Consider the following 20,513-nt stretch of genomic DNA (forward strand, 5'->3'; position numbering starts at 1 on the left):
CAAAACTTCCTGTCTGGAAGACATTAAAGCTGCTGTGCCACCTGCAGCTTCTTTCAATCTATGTTATGTGAATATATCTTTTTCTTTTTGGGTTTGAACATCCATTCAAACTCACTCTCTGCCTAGCAAGTCTCATTCCCTCATTTCCTTGGGGTCCAGCTTCACATACGTGGCACTGAGCCTTTTCCTTTGTCACCTCTTTCTGCTACATGCCTAGCCTCCCAGTTTCTTGGTCTATTTTCTTCATTTCACTAACTACACTTCTTTTTCTTTGTAAATCTCTTCCTTCAAATACTTTCAAAATCACTTTTCTTTTTTCCCTTTCTTCTGTGCAGAGAAGACGTCAAACCCCTTCTTGGCAGTTTATCTCAATAAAGCTGTACTATCCCAGCCATCTGGTAAGTCTTCCCTACTACCCAGAGCCTGTTTATACTCCTGCATGTCTCTGCCTTCACTCACTTCCTCTTCTTGATGTCCAAACTCATCCTTCAAACTACCATTTGATGCTGCATAGCTGCATTCTCCCTGACACCTCCTTGTCTCCTGTCTTTTTGATTTCACCTTCTGCATAATATTTAGTTGCCCTGTGTGCAGCTTCCTCCACTTTCATATATTTCTACAAGTTCCTCCCTGTTCTTGAAGTATGTGTGCACCACGGCCATTTCCACTTGGAAAATCTGCCCCACATCTGTCTTTCTAGATTTCTCTCCTAAACACCACACCTACCCAACACCTCATAACCTCTGTTCCCTTCACCTAAATGTCCATTGAAGTCTGTGTCAATCACCACTGTAGTATGTGGTCTCTTGCACACAAAATGTGTCTACCCTCCACCTCCATAATATGAGTCCGCCAGCCCTCCCATTGCCAGTCATAGTCCATAACAAGTCAAAAACATAAACAGCTCGAACGTATTATTTATTTAAAAGAGAGAGAGAGAGAGAGAGAGAGAGAGAGAGAGAGAGAGAGAGAGAGAGAGAGAGAGAGAGCTCAGTTGTCCTTGCTCTAGCATCAAGAGTCAGTGACTGGCTGTTCACTGCAGGCTCAGCAGTCCAATGGCCGATCAGCAACAAAACAAATAAAAAAATAAGACACGTTCTTGATTATGACAACAAACCACATCCAAGAAAAACGTTGGTCAGCTTCCCTCAGGGTCACTCCACCGTTGATGACATGGTCCACTATTGTAGCTCTGATGTCATCAGCAATTCTATTTCTTACTCTTCTTACCCGTCCTCTCCCCCCTCCTCGTCCTCCTCTTGCTCCTCCTTGTCCTTGTCGTCCTCTTCATCCTACTTCTTCACCTCCACGTCCTCTTCCTCGGCCTCCTCTCACTCTTCCTGCTCCCTCCATTGTACTCCACACACAGAGCTTACCTGTATCATAGTGCTTAGGCTGATTGCAAAGTGAACTAATTATCTAAAAAAGCTTTCACATGTGGCAGTGTGCCAGACAGTTGACAAAATAGTGTAAATAATGGCCATAAATGTGTATAGTTTTGCTAGGAGTGCGTTGATCATTTGGAAATTGAGTGCAAAGCAGTGAGTTGTGTTTACAGTTCTGCAAAAAGAGTGCTGTGCAGTGGATTGTAGCTACAGGTTTGCAAAGTGTGTGTTACAAAATGGCAAACTGAGTGCAAAGCAGTGTTTGTGCTTTTAGTTTTGCACACTCAGTGAGTGGTTTTGCTATAAGTATCAATAGTTTTAGGAATTGTGCTGTAAGAATCACAGTTAGGGTTTAAGCATTCAGAAAAACCTGTAATAAACGCACACGCATGCGTCTTCAGCATTACTGGGTTTCTGCAGCTCCTGGTTTCCTGTTTAATACATTCACACAAGCAATCAAACGCTATGAATCGTTCCACAATGTTTGCAGTCACTTTTCTTATCCCTCCTGACTCAAGAGCATAAAGCGATCTACGTTAGCTCTGGGAATTCTGACGGTCGTTCAGTAAATCTTTGTTTAATCTCTTTATTTGCTTTTTGGAGAAGTGAAGGTACAAAAACCTCGTCAATCAAATTTGCTTCGGTGGACAGAAAACAGCCGTTGTAGACTGTTTGGGGTTACCTTTTATAAGTATTGAATTTTCAAAAGTGAAGTCAGTTCTTCTGACCAGGTTCAGACCAGGATGAACACAAGTATGATACTGGACCCACTAGAGAACTGGTCCCAGCTGTGGGTTCACCTCCTCCTGCTGAACTCATAGGACAGACTCTAATGTAGCATCACGTTCATCGGTCACTCCTGACCTCCTGTGAAGCATGACGGATGTGTAATTAATGACTTCATTATTTGGGGCATTATTGCTCTAAAAATCATATTAATAGTATTATTATTATTGTGCTTTAGGCTGCACTGATAACGCAGAGGTCTCTTCTTCCTCTGGGCTGTTTAAAGGGCCAGTTTGTCCAAAGCTGTGTATATACCAGCTGCTGTCAGGCTTCAGATGTCTGCATTAGTCCACAGTCCACTGTTTGTAAGCCATTGCTTTACTGCAAAAGTTCCCATCTACTGTAAAGAAATGGAGATAAGCAGGCACATAATATGAAAAGGCATGCTGTAGCTGACTTTGTCTTTTCTGATCCATCGGTTTGTGTGGCTCTTTCCACAGGAGGGACCTAACCCACACTTTATTTACTTATATGATAAGTTTAGTGGAGTGTAGTGCAAAATACACAGTGTTTACTTTTAATTTAACAACATGAAGCTGCATCAAGTTTCCATGGTGACTGCTCAAGAAATTCTGCATTCATAAATAAACATCAGACTGTCAAAAGAGCTCATCTGTGCGAGACCACCGAGCTGAGAGCATTTTCAGGTCCAGATCCCCCGTACGCCATCGTTGGAGAGCAGTTGACGTTTTTCTTCCTGACTTTGATTTGAACACGTTTAAATGGAAAAGAGTCAAGGAATCTATAAGCCTATCAGGGTATGTGACGCTTTTGCTTTTACTGCATTTCAGTAATTTGAAGAATTTGATGTCGTTTTAAAAGTTGACAAACTGAGAATCATTTTAAGTAACAATGACTAAATTGCTATTTCTTTGACAGGTGTTGTTCAACACACGGATTTATGAAACAGCTGTAAAGATCTGCTGGTATCTTCCGGGCTACAAGGCTCAGGTTAGACCCAGATTCATGCAAACCAAAGCTGACAGAAAATATCAGGTCATTTCTGAGGACCTGAGAGTGGTGGTGATTAAATGTCTCCTTTACTTTTAGGTTGCGATAATGACGGAGTTTCTCAGACTTCAGCAGGAAGATCTAATTCCACCGAACCTCACTGCTGAAGATCTGAGAGATCTTTTGGTGGAGAAGAGCAGGGAGACACTCAGAGAGCAGTGAGTTACTGTCACACCTGAAAGTCTGTTTGTGATGACGTGTAAGTGCTGAGAGAAAACCTCTGCTTTGCTTTCTTTTGAAGGCTGTGGGAGTTTGAGTTAGAGGATTTTGACGAAGAGGAAGCCAAACCTCTTCTAAGGCTGGTAAGACGAGAAAACCCACAAGACTTTTTTTTCATTACGTGCACATAACCTTTACACATAAGCGCACTGTAAATGTGTTTTCTGTTTCAGGTGTGGGCGGTGAACGTCAGCAATAAAATGAGGGACGTTGAATTTGAAGCCAGGTTGCTTCTTCAGTTCCCAGAGGCCGTACCTCCTAAATTTCAGTGAGTCACATGTAACATACAGTTATTAACCCTGTAAGACCCAACCCATCAAAAAACAGCCAGAAAATTCAGATTCTTTGGAACTGAGATGTTTATCAACCCTTTAAACAAAAGCCACACATGAGTTCTTTGCTATGTCATGTTGTGTATGATTTACTTTTATTGTGTATTTATTTTTTGTATCACATTTGATACACTGGGTGTTTTTGGCAACTTTTTGTTAACGACAATGTTAACTTTAGACTAAAAAAGAGTTTTGTCCACAACATTTAGAAATTATAGCAAGTATTGATCATGTTGATGAGATCGAGGTCTCAGAAACTCATGTATGATACAAAGGTGGTTACAGGGTTAACAGTCCAGCTACAGTGTTTCAATATTTAAATGATGCTTTGAATATGTTTAACAGATAACTCTTATCATGTTTTTCTACAGAGCACCTAAACTCCTCAGCGCGGTGAAGGATTACGTTGAAATCCTGAAAAAGAAGCAGCAGGAACAGCCTAACAGCAAACTGCTCACCGCGCAGGAGGTAGTGGTCGAGGTAGTTCCCCGCGTTCTCCAGGGCTTCTGGGAGCTTCCTCCTCGTCCCCTCCTAAACATGGCCTCCCAGAGTCTAAGTGTCCTCTCCACCAGTGTCACCAAGGCCACTTTAGATCGTGTCTCCAAGAGCCTCACGGCGATGGAAACACAGGCCGTCTTCACCCGCTCTATCCGAGACGATCTGGTCGACAGCATCCTGACGGAGATTAGACAGAAATTTCCTGAAGAAATTCTGTCTATCCAAGTTGCAAACTTTGCACCCCTGTTGCTGAAGACCATTGCTGATGTAGCAAGGATCCGGATATGTGAAATCTTTGAGCCCCCTTCAAGTCCTGATGTGAAGAGCACAAATGGTGAGCGCTCCTCTGACGGCCTTTCAGTGGCAAATGTTCCACCAGCCGAAGAAGCTCTGTCAGAAAGTGTTGCAGAGCCCGACGTTCCCTGTGAGGAACTTCTTTCTGAAAGGGCATCCAGTCTGAGTACTCGAGACCTTACGATCGAAGGAGCTCTGTCAGAAAGTGTTGCAGAGCCCGACGCTCCCTGTGAGGAACCCTATGGCGAGTCCAAATCCTGTGTTGAAGGTGAAGATCATATGATCAACGGATCTTGTTCTGAAATTGGGCCGGTTCCTGATGTTCCCTTTGAGGAACCTTTTCCAGAACCTGAAGCCAGAATGAAGTCCGAAGACCGTCAGAGCAAGAAGAAGAAAAAGGGCTTCTTCAAAAGACTGAGAAGTCTGTTCTGCTGCTGTTGCAGACCAAAAGTCACCGACTGACACTGAAGCTGTGACCCAGTGTTGGTGTTGCAGTAACTCTAAATATGTAAATATGTTCCTTAATGATTGTTCTTCATGTTTTTGGGGGTTTCTTTAGTTTTCAGTGGGCTGGGTGTTTTTTCTCCTCCGTGTTCTTTACTTGATTCTTGTTCATAGTTCCTGATTTGTTTTCCTAGTTCTTGTTTCTTAGTTTGTAGTTTCTTGAGTCCACCTGAGTTTCCAGCAATAAAAGCTGCCGATTCAAGTTTCATTCCACGTAAGAGTCCTGTGTTTGGGTCCTACTACCTGCCTGTCACAGCACACCATGACAGAAACTTTATAAACTCATTCATATTTCTACACGAGTCTCCAGCTATGTTAAAGATTTTTTTTCTTTCAAACATTTGTAAGAATCTCTTATGGTTCTCAAAATACTTCCACAAGTCCAGTAAGTGTAGTGCAGTAACATATTGATGGTATTATTTTTAATAATTATTTATTATTTTTAATGCACTTTGAACTGAAACTGGTATATAAAATGTACTTCCTGTAGAAAATGCAGTGTGAATGCTAATAGCTGAATAGCTTGAGTTGAATTTTTATAATTGCTGAAATCTTTGGTGAAAAACATGTTACAGTTTTTGCCCGTTGCTTGAACACATTTTGCAAAACGTCGCTCATTGTGCCAAAACTCTAAACACAAGTAAACATGACACATCAAAATATACCATTCACATCTGTGCCAAACTGAAACTCTGCTGTCAAAACCTAACATTCCTCTGTCAAGATGTAACTCTGTTGACAAAATGACACATACTTGCATCACATGCAGATCAGATCAGGGGGACACACTAGTCTACTTCATATAAAACACTGCAGTCTTTCATTGTCATTGTTTATTCTGAAGGCACATTTTCAGGAGACACAAACAACCAAAAAAAGCAAATAGGCCTACTCAATATTGTCCACTGCAGCACCATCAATTCAGATAAAGCAAAACACAAACATAATACAGTAATAGAAAAAACACTATACTGTACACACAAAAAATCATGACAATTGTGCATACGTGGGCTCATGGATCCCGCCGTCTGTTGGGGTCTGGCCACAGGACCTCATCGACATCGCAAGCAGTGTCTTCTCCCGCTGGGCACCGGGGAAAATATCCTCTTGCATGTCGAAACCATCCATGGATTGCTGTCACCTGAATGTAAATAGAAATATATGTGGTGGCCCCTAGAGACAAAACACGTACAAACTCCAAAGCACATTTCTAGCTTGAACTGAACTTCCAAAACAGAGCTACCTAGAACAGCGGTCCCCAACCCCCGGGCCTCGGACTGGTACCGGTCCGTGAGTCGTTTGGTACCGGGCCGCGAGAGTTGAGGCTCAGGTGTGAAATGTCTGGTTTTCAGGGTTTTTATCGCTTTTCAGCGTTATTTTATTATCGTTTTTATCATTAACTCGGTTTTCCTGGGTCTTTTCACGTGTGTTATGAATAAATCTTCTTTTTCGGTACCGGTACTAGTTTTATTTTGTTGTATTTATCCGCGACACCTTAAAGGCCGGTCCGTGAAAATATTGTCGGGCATAAACCGGTCGGTGGTGCAAAAAAGGTTGGAGACCGCTGACCTAGATCACGTAAATGACACAATTGAAAGCATGAAAGCATATGTGTATTGTTTGTGTATTTATGCACAAGCATTCATATATATTCAAATCATTAAAAAACAAAAGTTCATTTGCCTGTTACTACCACACACCAAATCTGGTCGTTGGTACTTGGTGAACTGAGAGACACAACAGCAGAGGTCACTATTAATGCTATAAAAGAGGCCTTTGCAAGACATGCAGTTGCCGAGACTGTGGTATCGGACAACAGGCCGCAAGTTTCATCAGAACAGTTCAAGCACTTTGCTAAAGAGTACCAGTTCACACATGAAACGAGCAGCCCCAGGTACCCCCAAGCCAACGGGGAGGCAGAACGCGCTGATCGTACCATTAAAGACTTGAGAGGACTGTGACTACAGCAGAGCACTGCTAGCGTGCAGGGCCACCCCACTGGAACATGGGCTCTCACCGGCACAGTTGCTCATGGGGAGACACCTGCGTACCTCTCTGCCACAAGCTGCTGCGAAGCTGGTGCCAAAGTGGCCCGACCTACAGGCTTTTCGCGAGAAGGATGAGGAGGGGAGGCGTGAGCAGGCAAAACACTACAACCGCAGACATAGAGTCAGGACAGAAGGTGTGGATTACTACTGAAGGAACCACTGGAGCAGTAGTTGGACCTGCCAGTGCTCCCAGATCTTATGTGGTAGAGACAGACAGGTTTTCTAAGGAGAAATAGGAGCCACCTCACACCAACAGGGACTGTTACCAGATCTGGTCGAGCGGTGAGACCTCGTGTAAGATTGGATGTGTAATTCTCTGAAGTTATCCATTCAGGCCCTATTCAAAGCTGGCTTAGGCTGTTAGAGATGTTTACAATTATGTGTTTCGTTTAAATGTAAGTGAACAAGTGAGAGATGTGTATCATTTTAACGTTTGATAATGCTCTGCATTCCTGTTCTTGTGAGCTGAGTGAGTCATTATGAAGTATGTCTTTAGCTAAAAGGAGGTGTAGCAGGAGACTACTGTACCCATAAGGCTGTGTGTGTGTGTGTGTGTGTGGGGGGGGGTATGATCTAAATTATAATATTGCTGACTGTCTGAGGCAAAATTTCCCCAAATCGAATCGAATCGAATCATGGATTGAATCAATTCGGGCAAGGGCGTCGATTTGGCATGGACGGAGGGGACATGTCCCCACCAATATCCAGCGATTATTGAATTGTCCTCACCAATAATTTGATCTCTTCGAGTAAAGAAAAGCTAACCTGATAGAAAGAAGAAAAAAAAAGATCTGTCAACGTCTCATTCACCCAGCGGTGCCGAAAGAGTTAAATTACGTCCTGTACTGGAGTCCTACCTCATGTGACAAATATGGCCAATGTGATTGGCTGAACCTTTCAGGGAGCTCCGTTGAGTTTTAGCAGCGGCAAGCCTGCGCTCCCAGGAGGAGAGGAGGACGGCAGCAAAGAGGAAGAACCTGGATATAAGAAAGTATTTTTCAGAGAAACCTGTAAGTCACTTAAAGCCAAGTTCACTCATAATATCACGGTCTGGCTGGCAGACCGTGGGGGTGTAGGGAAGGAGGACACAGGCGCGGTGCTCTATGTACAAGCAATGCGTTTATTTACAGCGATGGACAGACATGACAATAAATCCCGTGCTCTCCCGACTCCCGTGACGTGTCCTCTTCCCAGTGCTAGTGCTCCTGTCTCCGCTTCTCCGTGATGAGCACCCCGTGCTCGCTGTCCTCTCGTCTCCCCGTAACTCCTGGGGACATAAGAGAGAGGAAGCCGTCAGACACACAATAATGCAGCAGACTCAAACTAGGAACTGGTCGAGAGACTGACGTGAAGCCACGCAATGATCCAGCGTCGGAGAGAGCTCCACCACACTCTCAAATAGCTCCTCCGACAGGCCTGATCAGCTGCAGGTGTGGCCAATCACCTGCCAGGGCCACACACACACACACACACACACACGTCTACAAGCAGGGAGAACGAGGGACAGCAATACAAAATACATACATTATAATATTAGTCCATAACTGCTCAGGGTCCTGGGTCTGACACATAAAATGTGTCCGTCACAATAACGTTGCAGGCTATGCTAGGCTTTGGCCCACATCAGTCTAAAACTGTATGTAACCATGAATAACGTGTTTTGGAAACTAACAGCACAACATGCAGCACTGTTAGTTCTCTCAGTCTCAGAGCAGCGTTTCTAATTCTAATCTAAGTGAAGCTGTCAGAGAAAACAGCAGCCTCGAGCAGCCAGGATATTAGTTTACAGAGGCTGTTAGAATTATATGCCTAACGTTAAAATGTTGGTGACACAAGAATTTCATCTTAATGGCACTGACGTATTCATAGGTCATAGTTATGATTTTGCAAATATTCCACCTTGTAGTGCAGTTTGCACAACTTGTTTTAAAAATGCACTCAGCCTACAAACATTACTGATCAGTCAAGATCTGCACAAAGTGACAGACACACTGAAGCAGCTCCACATTTTATTCTTATTGTCATGTATGTCCTATTTGTCAGGTGACAGAAGAAGCAACACAAAGCTCAGAGAGCAATGGTGACACAAGATCACAGGTGGAATTGGATGATGACGCAGAATGAGAAGAGCGAAAGTGGATCGCTAAATGAAACGGATGAACCAGAACTGGTTTGTAAAAATGCTGCAGCTTCAGTGGTGTGGAACTGGTTTAGCTTTCGTCCGTCAGATACACAACAAAGCACTATTTTTGGTAGAGCATGCTAGCGGGCCGTCGTTATTACCGTGTTGTTTGGAAAATACGGCGCACTTAAAATCAATCCTTTGATTTTTCTGAAAGTCGACAGAGCCCCTTATAACCCCGTGTGCCTTATGTATGAACTCTGGTTGTGTTTACTGACCTCGAAACGATTTTATGTGCACGGCGCTCGAAAATCTGTCAGATGTTTCAGTACGACTTTGCTAAGCTACCACCGCTTGATGGATTGTCGGAGCGTTACGGCTGTCGTAGGCAGGAGCCTCGCGGAGTGAGCCATGTCTCCGTGACGACCAGGACACAGCAGTCACGGACGATTGGCTGTGCGGTGAGAAGTAGGTTCAGTTCGTCTATTTTGTTGACGACCGACCGTGCGCTGGTCAGAAAGATGCTCGGGAGCGGTGGTTTGAAAGGCTGCTTCTTTAGCCTGGCCAGCAGGCCCGACAGGCATCCCCGCTTTTGTTTGCGTTCCTTCCGCCGCCTGCGTTTCTTGGCAGAGCCGATAACAATCCACGGAGCACCCGATGTTCTCGCTATCTCTGGGGGGATGTTGTGCACCCTCTGATAATCACTGGTAATGGGGATCTGGCTGTTATATCCGATCTTGCATAATTCCAGATGGTTGTAGGAAAATTTGGCTTCACAATAAGGAAAACAAAAGAAGAAGAAAAAGTGGAGAAACAAAAAAGAAAGGCACCCAAGTGGAGAGCATAGAGCCGCTGCGTCTGTGCGCGCCGCCATCTAGTATACTTCTTCTAGTACACAGCCTGGAGGTGTGTTTGGGGTCATTGTCCTGTTGAAAACTGGTCCCTAAATGCAATTTCTCAACGAGAAGTTTGGGCTCGGGTGAGTCTGCGTGCTGAAGATATCTACCTATTTGGAACCATGGTAACAGGGTTCTGGCTGATCGGAGCTGGCTTGAGAAAGCGGAACCGGCTGTTCAAACCCCCACAAGGCTGCCCGCTGGGATTGGAACGATGGGAGAGGCGTGAGTTTCTCAAAATGGGCTCATTGAGTCAGCACGGATAAGATCTTGGAGAGACTACGGCTGCTGTGAATACTCAGAATAAGATCTCTGACTGCAGACTGGATACATCTCGGAAGGGCTCGCTCAGAATAACATCTCGGGGAGGCACACTGCCGTGAGTTCTCAGAATCGAATCCCCCCTGCCATCCAGGAGGGCAGGGGGGTGCCGCTCAAGAACCAGGAAACGGGCAGGGAAAATCATCACAGACCCCTCACACCCTGCACACAGACTTTTTGATCTGCTGCCCTCTGGCAGACGGTACAGAAGCCTGCAGACCAGGACCACCCGACACAGGAACAGTTTCTTTCCCCTCGCCATCTCCCTTCTTAACACTTGACCTGTCACACTGCTCCCACTGCCAGACTGCAGCTGCACCTTATGTACATTTGTAGTATTCATTCCACCTCATTCATTTCTGTATTTTATGTATATACGTTTAGATTCGTTATTTATAGTTGCTGTTGTGGATAAGGCGTAGCTTTGGGTCACGTGGTGTCGGTAATAGTGATTGCTATATCATCTGTTCACGTCCTGAGGGAATTTTTGTGAATGAGTGGGTGATGGGGGAAGTCGACTTTTGCTGACCGCTCAAGCTTGGAATGTTTTGATCACTGTTTTTCTACCGATTTTAAGGATTTGATAACAAATAAAGGAGTTTTAACCTGGAACTTTGACTTACGTTTTAAACAGCGGGCGCGTCAACATTATTCCCCTATTCAGCTGCTCGGCGACTCAAAGGCTTGACAGTCGCCAATAGTTGCTTTACACAGCTTTGTGTATGTGTGTATATAGACACGTGTGTGTGTGTGTGTGTGTGTGTGTGTGTGTGTGTGTGTGTGTGTGTGTGTGTGTGTGTGTGTGTGTGTGTGTGTGTGTGTGTGCCCTCACAGAAGGAAGGTCACAGCAGGAGCTTTTCTCGAACGCATTTCCAATCAGTTTTTTACAAGAAGTGTGGCTCATACAACGGTATAAATGTATTCTTTGCGATACTTTATAAATATGAACCTCTAAAGATTTTGAGTTCATGCACATTGTGAAACAAGAATCTAAATATTTGTGTCACAATGATTTCTATAAAAGCATTTTGTTTATGGGGATAATGTGACAAATCTTTTGTGACCCTATTAATGATCAGTGATAATTGAAGAGGAACCCTGGCTCGGGACATTTTCATGACAAGTGTCAGCGCAGACATCTACTAACGAGAGAACATGTTTTATCATCATAAACACGGTGATGTGAAGCATCGTTAAAGTGTCACTTCAGTAATGTTGACTCATGTTTTTAATAATGACTTTAAAACACTCATTTCTGTGGTTTATTTTAAGTTTACAGAATATAACATGTGGTAAGACGACGAGTTTTACTTCTCACTGTCCGTGTCATGTGTATCTATTTATCATGTATGCTACTTTGCCGACAATGTTTCATTGTGTTCATGAAATAAACCAGACTTTCACTGTCTGCATCTTTTACTGTTTTCTGCTTTTGTTCACTCCAAGTTTGACAAACCTACAGATATCCAGAGTTAACTCACTAACAATGTGGAGCAGTCTCAGTGTATTTAGCTGCTTTTTCCCTGAACACAACCAACTGAGAGAAACGCCTGTAGGCCTCACTTTGGTCATTTTGAACGCTGAAGGAGATTTGTTCCATAGACACCTTATACTAGTGTTTCCTGCACTACTATGTTCTATTTAAATCCAGATTACTTTTATAGTTTGCAGTGAAATTTGTTAAACCGTTGCTTAATGGGACAGAAGTACAAGTCACTCTTTACTAACACATTTATAGATGAGTTTATTGCTGAACGACACAGCTAGCAGTCTCACACACTCTTTAGGTTTTTCAACTTTTGTGTGTAATGGTTTAGTCTATCAAACCTTACCCTTTTCTCCCCAGTATCACAACAGTGTGACTCCCAAAGTACAGATCAGTAAACAACCAATGATTCTAAATCCAGAACAGAAAGATACAGTTGGAAGATGAATGATTGCGTTTTTATGATGTGTAGTAAAACGACCCCCTCTTCTTCTTCTCTGTGTTGTTGTTGTTGTTGTGCGTGTGCGTGTGTGTGTGTGTGTGTGTGTGTGTGTGTGTGTGTGTGTGTGTGTGTGTGTGTGTGTGTGTGTGCCTTAGAAGTCAAATAATACATTAGCCATACTTAAAAAAACATCTGAATTTCATTTAGAACTGAGATTCTAAGTTGTAAGCAGAAATCTTATGCTCAGCCAGAAACATGTTTCCCCACTTTCACAATGCTGAGGTGTCAAATCCACAACCCCCAACAAATGGTTTGTTACACGCGGGTGTGTCATTTTACGGCTTTAATGTTTCCAGCTGATAAGGAGAATGAGTGCATTTCAAATGTGCGTCCAAAGGCTTTAAACATCCGCTTTGTCTGTAACGACAGTATCAAACTACAGAGAATTGTTTTTACTAAATTTCAACATTTTCAGATGAAATTGTTTCATTTTATTTCACTGTAACACCCCCTCAATGCCATTTTTAGGATATTCTTGGTGATCCCATTTTTTGATATTTATGCTTTTGGCACTGAGGGTATCTGATACGCACGTTGTCACTGTGTTTTGTGCTACCAGCTGTGAGCTCTGCTTTTGCTTTGAGCAGTCTGTTTTTATTTTGTCTCGCGAGTGTGTGTTTTTCAAACCAGATCCTCCTCAGTTTGATTTTGTTACCACAAACTTTGTGTGAAGTTCACAACAGAGGTAAAGAGATTTAAACACACCAGTTTAAGGACGCAGCGATTGGACCAGCTGCACAGGGCTGGTGAAGCAGAGAGTGTCGGGGGAGATGTGCAACAGAACATTTTACAAGATGACAAATGGCACATTTAGGTGATTAAGGATTTGTTGACAAGATTAAAAGACACGTCCGTCAGAGTTCAACAACATTACAGTTTGATTAAATAAAAAGTTTTTAAACTACACAAGGGTCATTTTCTCCTCTGATAGTAAGCATATTAAACATGTCAAGAAAGAAAGAGTATAAAGAAAAATAGTAAATGTGTGTCTAATTAAACTCTTCCTGTGAACCTTATATCATCCTTTAATATGTTCGGTGTTACAAACTTGAAGAAGCACAGAAAAGATCATCAGACATTAATCTAATCAGTTTTCAGCCTTCATTCATATTGAAAAGTTGAAATCTTCCCTGCTAGACCCAAGTGCAGCGTTTAACACCGTTGGCCAGAACATTTTATTACAGCTATTATTAAATGGAGAGTCCTCTTCACACACTGAGGTTAATTATGAAGCTCCACAGGCTTCTGTGCAAAGACCAGTTCTGTTTACATTATACGTGCTTTAGAAGACATAGCATACATTTTCACTGCTATGCATATGATACCCGCTTTTATTGGTTAAACTGCCGGGATGTCTTAGACACATAATGAGCTTTAATTTTCTGCTTCTAAGTTCAGATAAAACTGAGGTTATTGTAACGGGGCGTAAAAATCTTAGAAACACTGGCTAACACGATCCTTACTCTGGATGGCATTGCCTTAAGCCGCCTGTTGCAGTCATTTGGCACATTATAAGTAAAATTGAAGCACACGATCCCAAAGCACAACATCAACATTTATTTATATACAAAAATGAAAATTCTTTTTACAGAAAAGAATTGTAACTTCACAATATTGCATTAAGATGAGCAGACAGATTTTAATCTCAGCATCGTGCACACAGATTTTTCAGGACACTGGAAGAGTTCCTGCCGTGGATTTAGATGTTAGTGTTGTGTGGATGATCCCATTCTGTGATCTTTGTGTTACTAACACTGATGCTTTTACACTTTAGGACCCTCGAGACCTCTGCTGCTCAGCCGTCCTGATCGCTGCCTCCACTTTAACCAGAGGCTGTAACCTCTGATCATTTCACCTGCACCGGCAGTAAAACTCTTCTCCAGAACCAAACGTGCCATAAACCCATCACAGCTTCATCATCAGCTCAGTCTCAGCAACATGCAGACGACCGAGCAGCAGAAACTCTGCAGGGAACGTCTGAAGTCTGTTCTTCAGTTTTCCCAGCTCACTGTTTATTGAACATGAGACAGAAAAATAACTTCACCTTTAATGTGAAACTTTTATCGCCTGTGACATGTTTGCAGGAAGTTTTAATGCTGTGATTTAGTGTCACAGCCATAAATATCACACAAGGTAAAAACTACAAGTCCCAGCATCCTCTGTGTTTAGGGAGGAGCAGTGAAAGTGAAAGTGTTGATCCTCCGTTCAGAGCAGCAGGAGGAGGAAGGTGGAGCTGATGCAGGTGAGTGTTAACATGAATATGTTTCTTCTTATGACATAAAATAATTCCACGCTGTTCGTGTCTGTGGGTGAAACGTGAGGCCGGTCGGCTCCTCTGAGCGCTGGTTTCCTGTAAGTAGAGAGGAAGTGAGTTTAGCTGAGAGAGCAGGAGGAGAGTGAGAGCTGTGCTGAGGCAGGTGAGTGTTAACACCGCTCTGACATTACTGTGTCTCTGTGGCGGGAACAACAGGCTCCGTCAGTGGAGGCAAAAATAATCAGACTTTGGTTTTTCAAAGGAAACTACTTTATGTTGGGAGAAGCCGCGCGCTCATTGGATAACGACTTGTCAATCTCAAGTTTTTAGCCAATGAGCGCGCAGGTTCACAGTAAGACCCGCCCTTATCACGACATTTTTAAAAACTAAAATGGTAAATGGCCTGCATTTGTATAGCGCTTTTCTAGTCCCTAAGGACCCCAAAGCGCTTCACACTACATTCAGTCATTCACACATTCACACACTGGCGCCACCGGGCCCTCTGACCACTGAACAAAGTCATCAATGACTGGACCGTGGTTAATTTCACCCTCTTTCAGTAAGCTGATAATAACAGAGTCATCTGCATATTTAATAATGACCCTGTTTTCATGTCTGCCCTGACACATATTTTAGGTATTAGCCAATGAGCGCGCAGATTCACAGTAAGATCTTATCACGTCATTCTTTTAAACTAAAACATCGACAGTAAAACTGTAACGTGTCCTGTGATCTATAAACACTCTGTGATGAATAATCTGAAGTCATTTTGAGCCTGACAGTAGTTTCCTGTCACAGAGCAGAAGCTGCAGGCAGTTTTTGGCACCTTTATATTTAATTTATTCCAAAATAAATCAATAAAGGTAGAAAAGAACTCTCAGTGACATTAAAAATCTATTTTTAAAGACAGATGTGACCAAGTGCAACAAATATAAGATGAGATGTTTACAGATATTTGAAGTATTGATCATATGTAGAACACAGAGCAGGTCCAATAACAGAGTCATCCTGCTCACAAACAGCAGTTTGGTTTCATGAGCTCACTTCCTGCAGTGATCCTCAGCTTCTCTCCAAAGGAGCCGTAACATGTGGGCTCCTCACCATGATGATGATCCCAAACACACTGAGTTCCTTCATCCACCTGATCATGTACTTATTAAATAATGTGATGGTTTTGGTGTTTTTTAAAGACTTTGAGCCTCTAAAATAACTGGTTTGGACTTTAGTGCCAAAGCTCCAACATTAGAAAGCCGTCAGTGTGATGCTTCCAGTACAACAGCACCTCTGAGTGTGTGTGTTTACCTCTCAGACTAACTCCACCCTGACATCAAGAAGATGGAGGAAGAGGACGGAGCAGCATCCAGCTGTGTGTCTGTGAGGAGTGACGGGGTTACACAAACACCTCCACCTTACAGTCATGGACCTGCAGCAACAATGTAAGAACACTACTAACTTTATTAGTCATTTCAACATAACCATGACAGAATCATTGATCTGTGATTGGTTCAAACTGTTTGATCTGAGTTTGATTTTTATTGACTTGTTTTCTTGCTAAGATCTGAACTCTGTAAGTTTAAGTGAAGTCAGTGCAGCAGAATCAGAGAGAAGAGCTGAGAACAAACTGAGTTCATTCAGAGACAGAAAAACTGGCTGATGATTGGCTGACCTGTCAGCGTTATGAGGCAGACACAATATCACAGAGGGATCAGCTGATCATATGGCTGTCAGAGAGAACTGATCAGTTATTGATGTTTGTGTTTGCAGAGGTCAGAGGTCACAGTCTCCAGCATCCAGCTGTGTGTCTGTGAGGAGTGACTGGTCCAAAGAAAAAGATCCTCCATATTTCAGTCATGAACCTGCAGCAACAGTGAACTTCAATCATGGAGCTCAGCTGACCATGTAAGAGAGCTGCTGACTCAGAGTTCAAAGGTTGTTTCTATAAATGTTCTACCAGTGACATCATAACTTAACCTAACACTGGTCTGTGTATGAAGTATCATTTAGTGGCAGTTGTTAAAGTTGTATAATGATGATGCTAGTTTGGGGTGTATTTTCCTGCTGATGCAAATGCATCTACTTTGCCCTTTGTCTGGTGCTTTGGACAAAGACGTCCAATGAAACTCAGAACAACACAGTTTGCACCACCAGCAGGCAGAGGAAGTGGCTGACATCCAGAAATCCTACCAGTGGCTGAACAAAGCTGGACTGAAAGACAGCACAGAGGCACTAATCATGGCAGCACAGGAACAAGCTCCGAGCACAAGACCCATAGAGCCCGGGGTCTACATGGCTCTTTTTGGGGGGGTTGTGTTGTATTAATAGTGACTTTGTTTCTTTGGACCAAAATCTTTTGTTTTTCAGTTCAGTTGCAACATTGACTAACACTAATGCAGGGGTCGGAAACCTGCGGCTCTTTAGTCCTTACAGTGCGGCTCCTCGTGGTTTGGGAAAATAAATTAGAAGTATTTAGCTGAAGTGTATTTTATTTATGTTCTTTTTTAACTTGTAGTTCTAAATTGGAAGATTTTTGTGATATTGAAATAAAAAAATAAAATTATATTTTTTTATTTTTTCATCGTTCAAATAAGCGTCACACTCGTGGAAGCCGGTGTACCCGCCCAAACGCCGTGCATTTATCGAGACTTTCAGCCCCAGGTAGGCCAGTTATGGATCTTGGATCCACATTATGTCAGCAGCTGTTCTCCACCGTGAACTATGTTAAAAACAAACACCGCTCACGCCTCACAGACGACAGCTTACAGTCCTGTAAAGATGAAAGTGACTTCGTACAGCCCCGATCTGCAGAATTTTGCAAATATCTATTTTGCATCTTTCAGCAGCATAGAGCTTTTTTTCCAATTATTTTTTAAAAGTCAGGTCAAGGCTCCAAAAGCCCAAAGGAGATATAAGGGTGGCGGCTCACAGCAGCTTTTGTTTGCTACATCATTTTAGTTCAGCTGGGTGTCTTTCCTTTGGTTATATTTCTTTAAGAGTTCAAATGTGTTCATTACATAAATAACATGTAATTTTCTCTGTAGCACTTCATGGATTTCATAAGCAACACACCTTAGTTGTTCACACAAAGCATAAAGGTAAAAAACAGTATATACAGTGTTATCTTCATTCTAGACGTCAAAAAGTATTTGTGGCTCCCAGTGTTTTCTTTTGCGTGGAAACTGGCTCCAAATGGCTCTTTGGGTCCTGAAGGTTGCTGACCCCTGACCTAATGGTATATTTTTTTTAGCTGGATCGTTCTATAAAAACATGAATCAAATCTGAGAAAAGTTTCCACCTGACCTGTTGAATGTTATTGAAGCCAGAAGTTTGCCTTCATAATGTGTTTCTTGCATGCCTTTTGTGGTGTACTAATTGATGTGAAATGAATGCAATGTGGTTGTGTTTGCAGAGGTCAGAGGTCACAGTCTCCAGTACCCAGCTGTGTGTCTATGAGGAGTGACTGGTCCAGAGACAGACCTCCATATTTCAGTCATGAACCTGCAGCAACAATGTTCTTCAATCATGGAGCTCAGCTGACCATGTAAGAGAGCTGCTGACTCAGAGTTCAAAGGTTGTTTCTATAAATGTTCTGCCAGTGACATCATAAATGATTCCTAATGGTGGTCCGGGTACGATAATGCTAGTATCAATCGTAGTAGTAATGCAATCCAAGGTAATGATTTCTTCTCTGTTGCTGTGAACGTCTCTGCAGCCGTCTGTACTCTAATCTGAGACAACTATTACTGACAGAAACCATCACATCATCCAGTTTGTGTGTTTGCAGCTGCTTAAAAGATTTTAAACAGAGATTAATCAGTAATTCATGTGATGTGTTTGTGTTTGCAGAGGTCAGAGGTCACAGTCTCCAGCATCCAGCTGTGTGTCTGTGAGGAGTGACTGGTCCAAAAACAAACCTCCAGAGTTCAGTCATGAACCTGCAGCAACAATGTTCTTCAATCATGGAGCTCAGCTGACCATGTAAGAGAGCTGCTGACTCATTTACGGGTGTTTGAAATTCTGTGACCACTTTGTAATTTTAGTTTATATTTTAAAGTGTTTTTATTTGTAGTTGCCTGTATTTTTATTACACTGTGTGTAACGTGGTGGTTTGTGCTGTTTGGGATCGTTTTGGTGTATTTGTGTCAGAACATCAGATAAATGATTTCATCACATTTTAAAAGAAAGTATCAGGATAATAATCTGAACTGAGTCATCAGAAATAGAAAGATGGTCTCAACAGGCCACTGAGCTGATCTCCAAAGAAATGCAGAAGATTGAAGAGTCCGAGGCTGTTTATTTGTCACAGGCATCGTCATACACGTACAACACAGTGAAATGTGCTGAGCTGCTCCTGTGACTGGACAAAACATTAGAAACAATCATTAAATGAAATAATGAAACATTGTGCAGATGTAATGTTAAAGTGCTTTGTGCCACATTAGCACAGCATGTACTGACAGAGCAGTGCAAGCAGAACAAAGCAAATGAGCAAAGTGATGTAAACAGAGTAACTGAACAGAGTGAGCAGAGTAATATCAGCAGTAATGAAGCAGCAGGATCAGTGTAGCAGCGTGTGACGTCATAATGAATCAGGTATGATCTGAAATATGACAGTGAGACAAGAACATGATGTAAGGTCCTGTTTAAACCCTGATGGTGATGCTATGAGGGGAGCATGTTCTGATTTAGGACTTGGATGGTCTGAGGATAGAAGCTCCTCTCTGTTTGTGTCCTGATGGTGCAGAAGCTTCTGCCTGATTGTAGAAGGAGCTGAAGCCAGCATCATCCCAGAGGTGAAGCTCCTCTGTGTGCAGACCTGAGGTCAGATTCCTCCAGGCTGATGTTCAGGATCTACAGAAACGTGTGGTTGTAGTTATTGCTGCACTGTGTGCTGACAGCAGATACTCAGAACAAAGCGCTGCACACGTGTTCTTTACAAACATCTGTACATATAAAATATGGATCATGGCAGTGAATGAACACGTTTCTGTCATTTGTTTCATTGGCTTCTTTTTTCTGCCTGTGTTCATGTGATTAATGTCTAACACATAAACAGGTTTGTAATCAAACATCACATCATCAGGGAGGCATCATGAAACAAAGTTACTGCTGAAGGCTGAACTCAATTTGGTGGCAATGTTCAAAAATATCACTCAGATCATTTCAAAGCTTTTAGTTCTTCTTCTTCACTTCTGTAAAAGAATAGAAAGGAAATCAGAACCCAGAAGTTCACTTCCTGATGACTGAACTCTTTCAAAATAAAGCTGAAAGCTCTGAATGTAACACCGCTGCTCCACCACAGTTTTTAGAGGAGGTCAAAGGTCAGTTGAAAGTGATGGATCCCAAACTTCCAGTACATCCAGTGAAGGACATAATCAGCTCTGTGATGAAGGCTTTTACTGTGGAGTTTGTAGGCTGATCACTCTGTGTTTAATAAGACAGGCAGGAACAGCAAAGGAAACTTGGATTCTGAACTCAAACACAAGTTTCTCCACATTGACTTTTCTCTGTGACCATCAGAGCTTCTGCACAGTGTCATCAAATCTGGATGTTTGTCACTGACAGTCAATGATTTTAGTGATAAAGAAATGTGTTCACAGAGGGAGGAAGAGGAAGAGGAGTGGTGTCTGTGAGGAGGAGCAGCTGTCCTGCTGTGCTTTGTGTCAGGACGTCCTGAAGGATCCAGTCTCTACCAGCTGTGGACACTGGTTCTGCAGACAGTGCATCTCCTCATACTGGGACCAGTCTGCTTCATCAGGAGACTGGTCCTGTCCCCAGTGTGGAGAAAGATCCAGAAGCAGAGCTGGACTGCAGACAGCCAGTCAGAGCAGCTGTGTACAAAGTAAGACTGAACATCT

The 20,513-nt window shown here is 42.7% G+C and overlaps 2 protein-coding genes across 3 annotated transcripts in view; both read left to right on the top strand.

Annotated features, from left to right (window-relative positions):
- Positions 1–20,513, top strand: part of LOC147302753 (NACHT, LRR and PYD domains-containing protein 3-like) — a 135,532-nt gene that overhangs the window by 101,280 nt on the left and 13,739 nt on the right. The window contains exons 1-2 of one of the 2 annotated variants that reach the window (XM_086284401.1): positions 18,042–18,196; positions 20,262–20,497. The exons of the other annotated variant lie outside the window; for it this stretch is intronic. Of the exons in view, the coding sequence (XP_086140527.1) occupies positions 18,042–18,196; positions 20,262–20,497 (391 nt within the window). Of the gene's footprint in view, positions 1–18,041; positions 18,197–20,261; positions 20,498–20,513 lie in introns of those variants that run through there. 2 annotated transcript variants of the gene reach the window in all.
- On the top strand, positions 2,361–5,435 carry LOC147302758 (uncharacterized). Its single transcript, XM_086284479.1, has 6 exons — positions 2,361–2,929; positions 3,051–3,122; positions 3,222–3,340; positions 3,424–3,484; positions 3,575–3,669; positions 4,105–5,435. Exons 1-6 carry the CDS (start codon positions 2,894–2,896, stop codon positions 4,985–4,987), a joined length of 1,266 nt encoding a protein of 421 aa, XP_086140605.1. The 5' UTR covers positions 2,361–2,893; the 3' UTR covers positions 4,988–5,435.

Source organism: Aulonocara sp. 'chitande type north' Nkhata Bay, linkage group LG23 (assembly GCF_057382095.1).
Source record: "Aulonocara sp. 'chitande type north' Nkhata Bay isolate Kocher_YH1m ecotype deep benthic linkage group LG23, A_spYH_male_GT1.1, whole genome shotgun sequence".
Classification (NCBI taxonomy): domain Eukaryota; kingdom Metazoa; phylum Chordata; class Actinopteri; order Cichliformes; family Cichlidae; genus Aulonocara; species Aulonocara sp. 'chitande type north' Nkhata Bay.

Bases quoted from the DNA above. Each gene is read 5' to 3' on its own strand.
- LOC147302758 (XM_086284479.1), top strand. From the start codon at position 2,894: ATGGAAAAGAGTCAAGGAATCTATAAGCCTATCAGG. The intron at 2,930-3,050 runs GTATGTGACGCT...TTTCTTTGACAG, and splicing joins GAATCTATAAGCCTATCAGG to GTGTTGTTCAACACACGGAT. The intron at 3,123-3,221 runs GTTAGACCCAGA...CTTTACTTTTAG, and splicing joins TTCCGGGCTACAAGGCTCAG to GTTGCGATAATGACGGAGTT.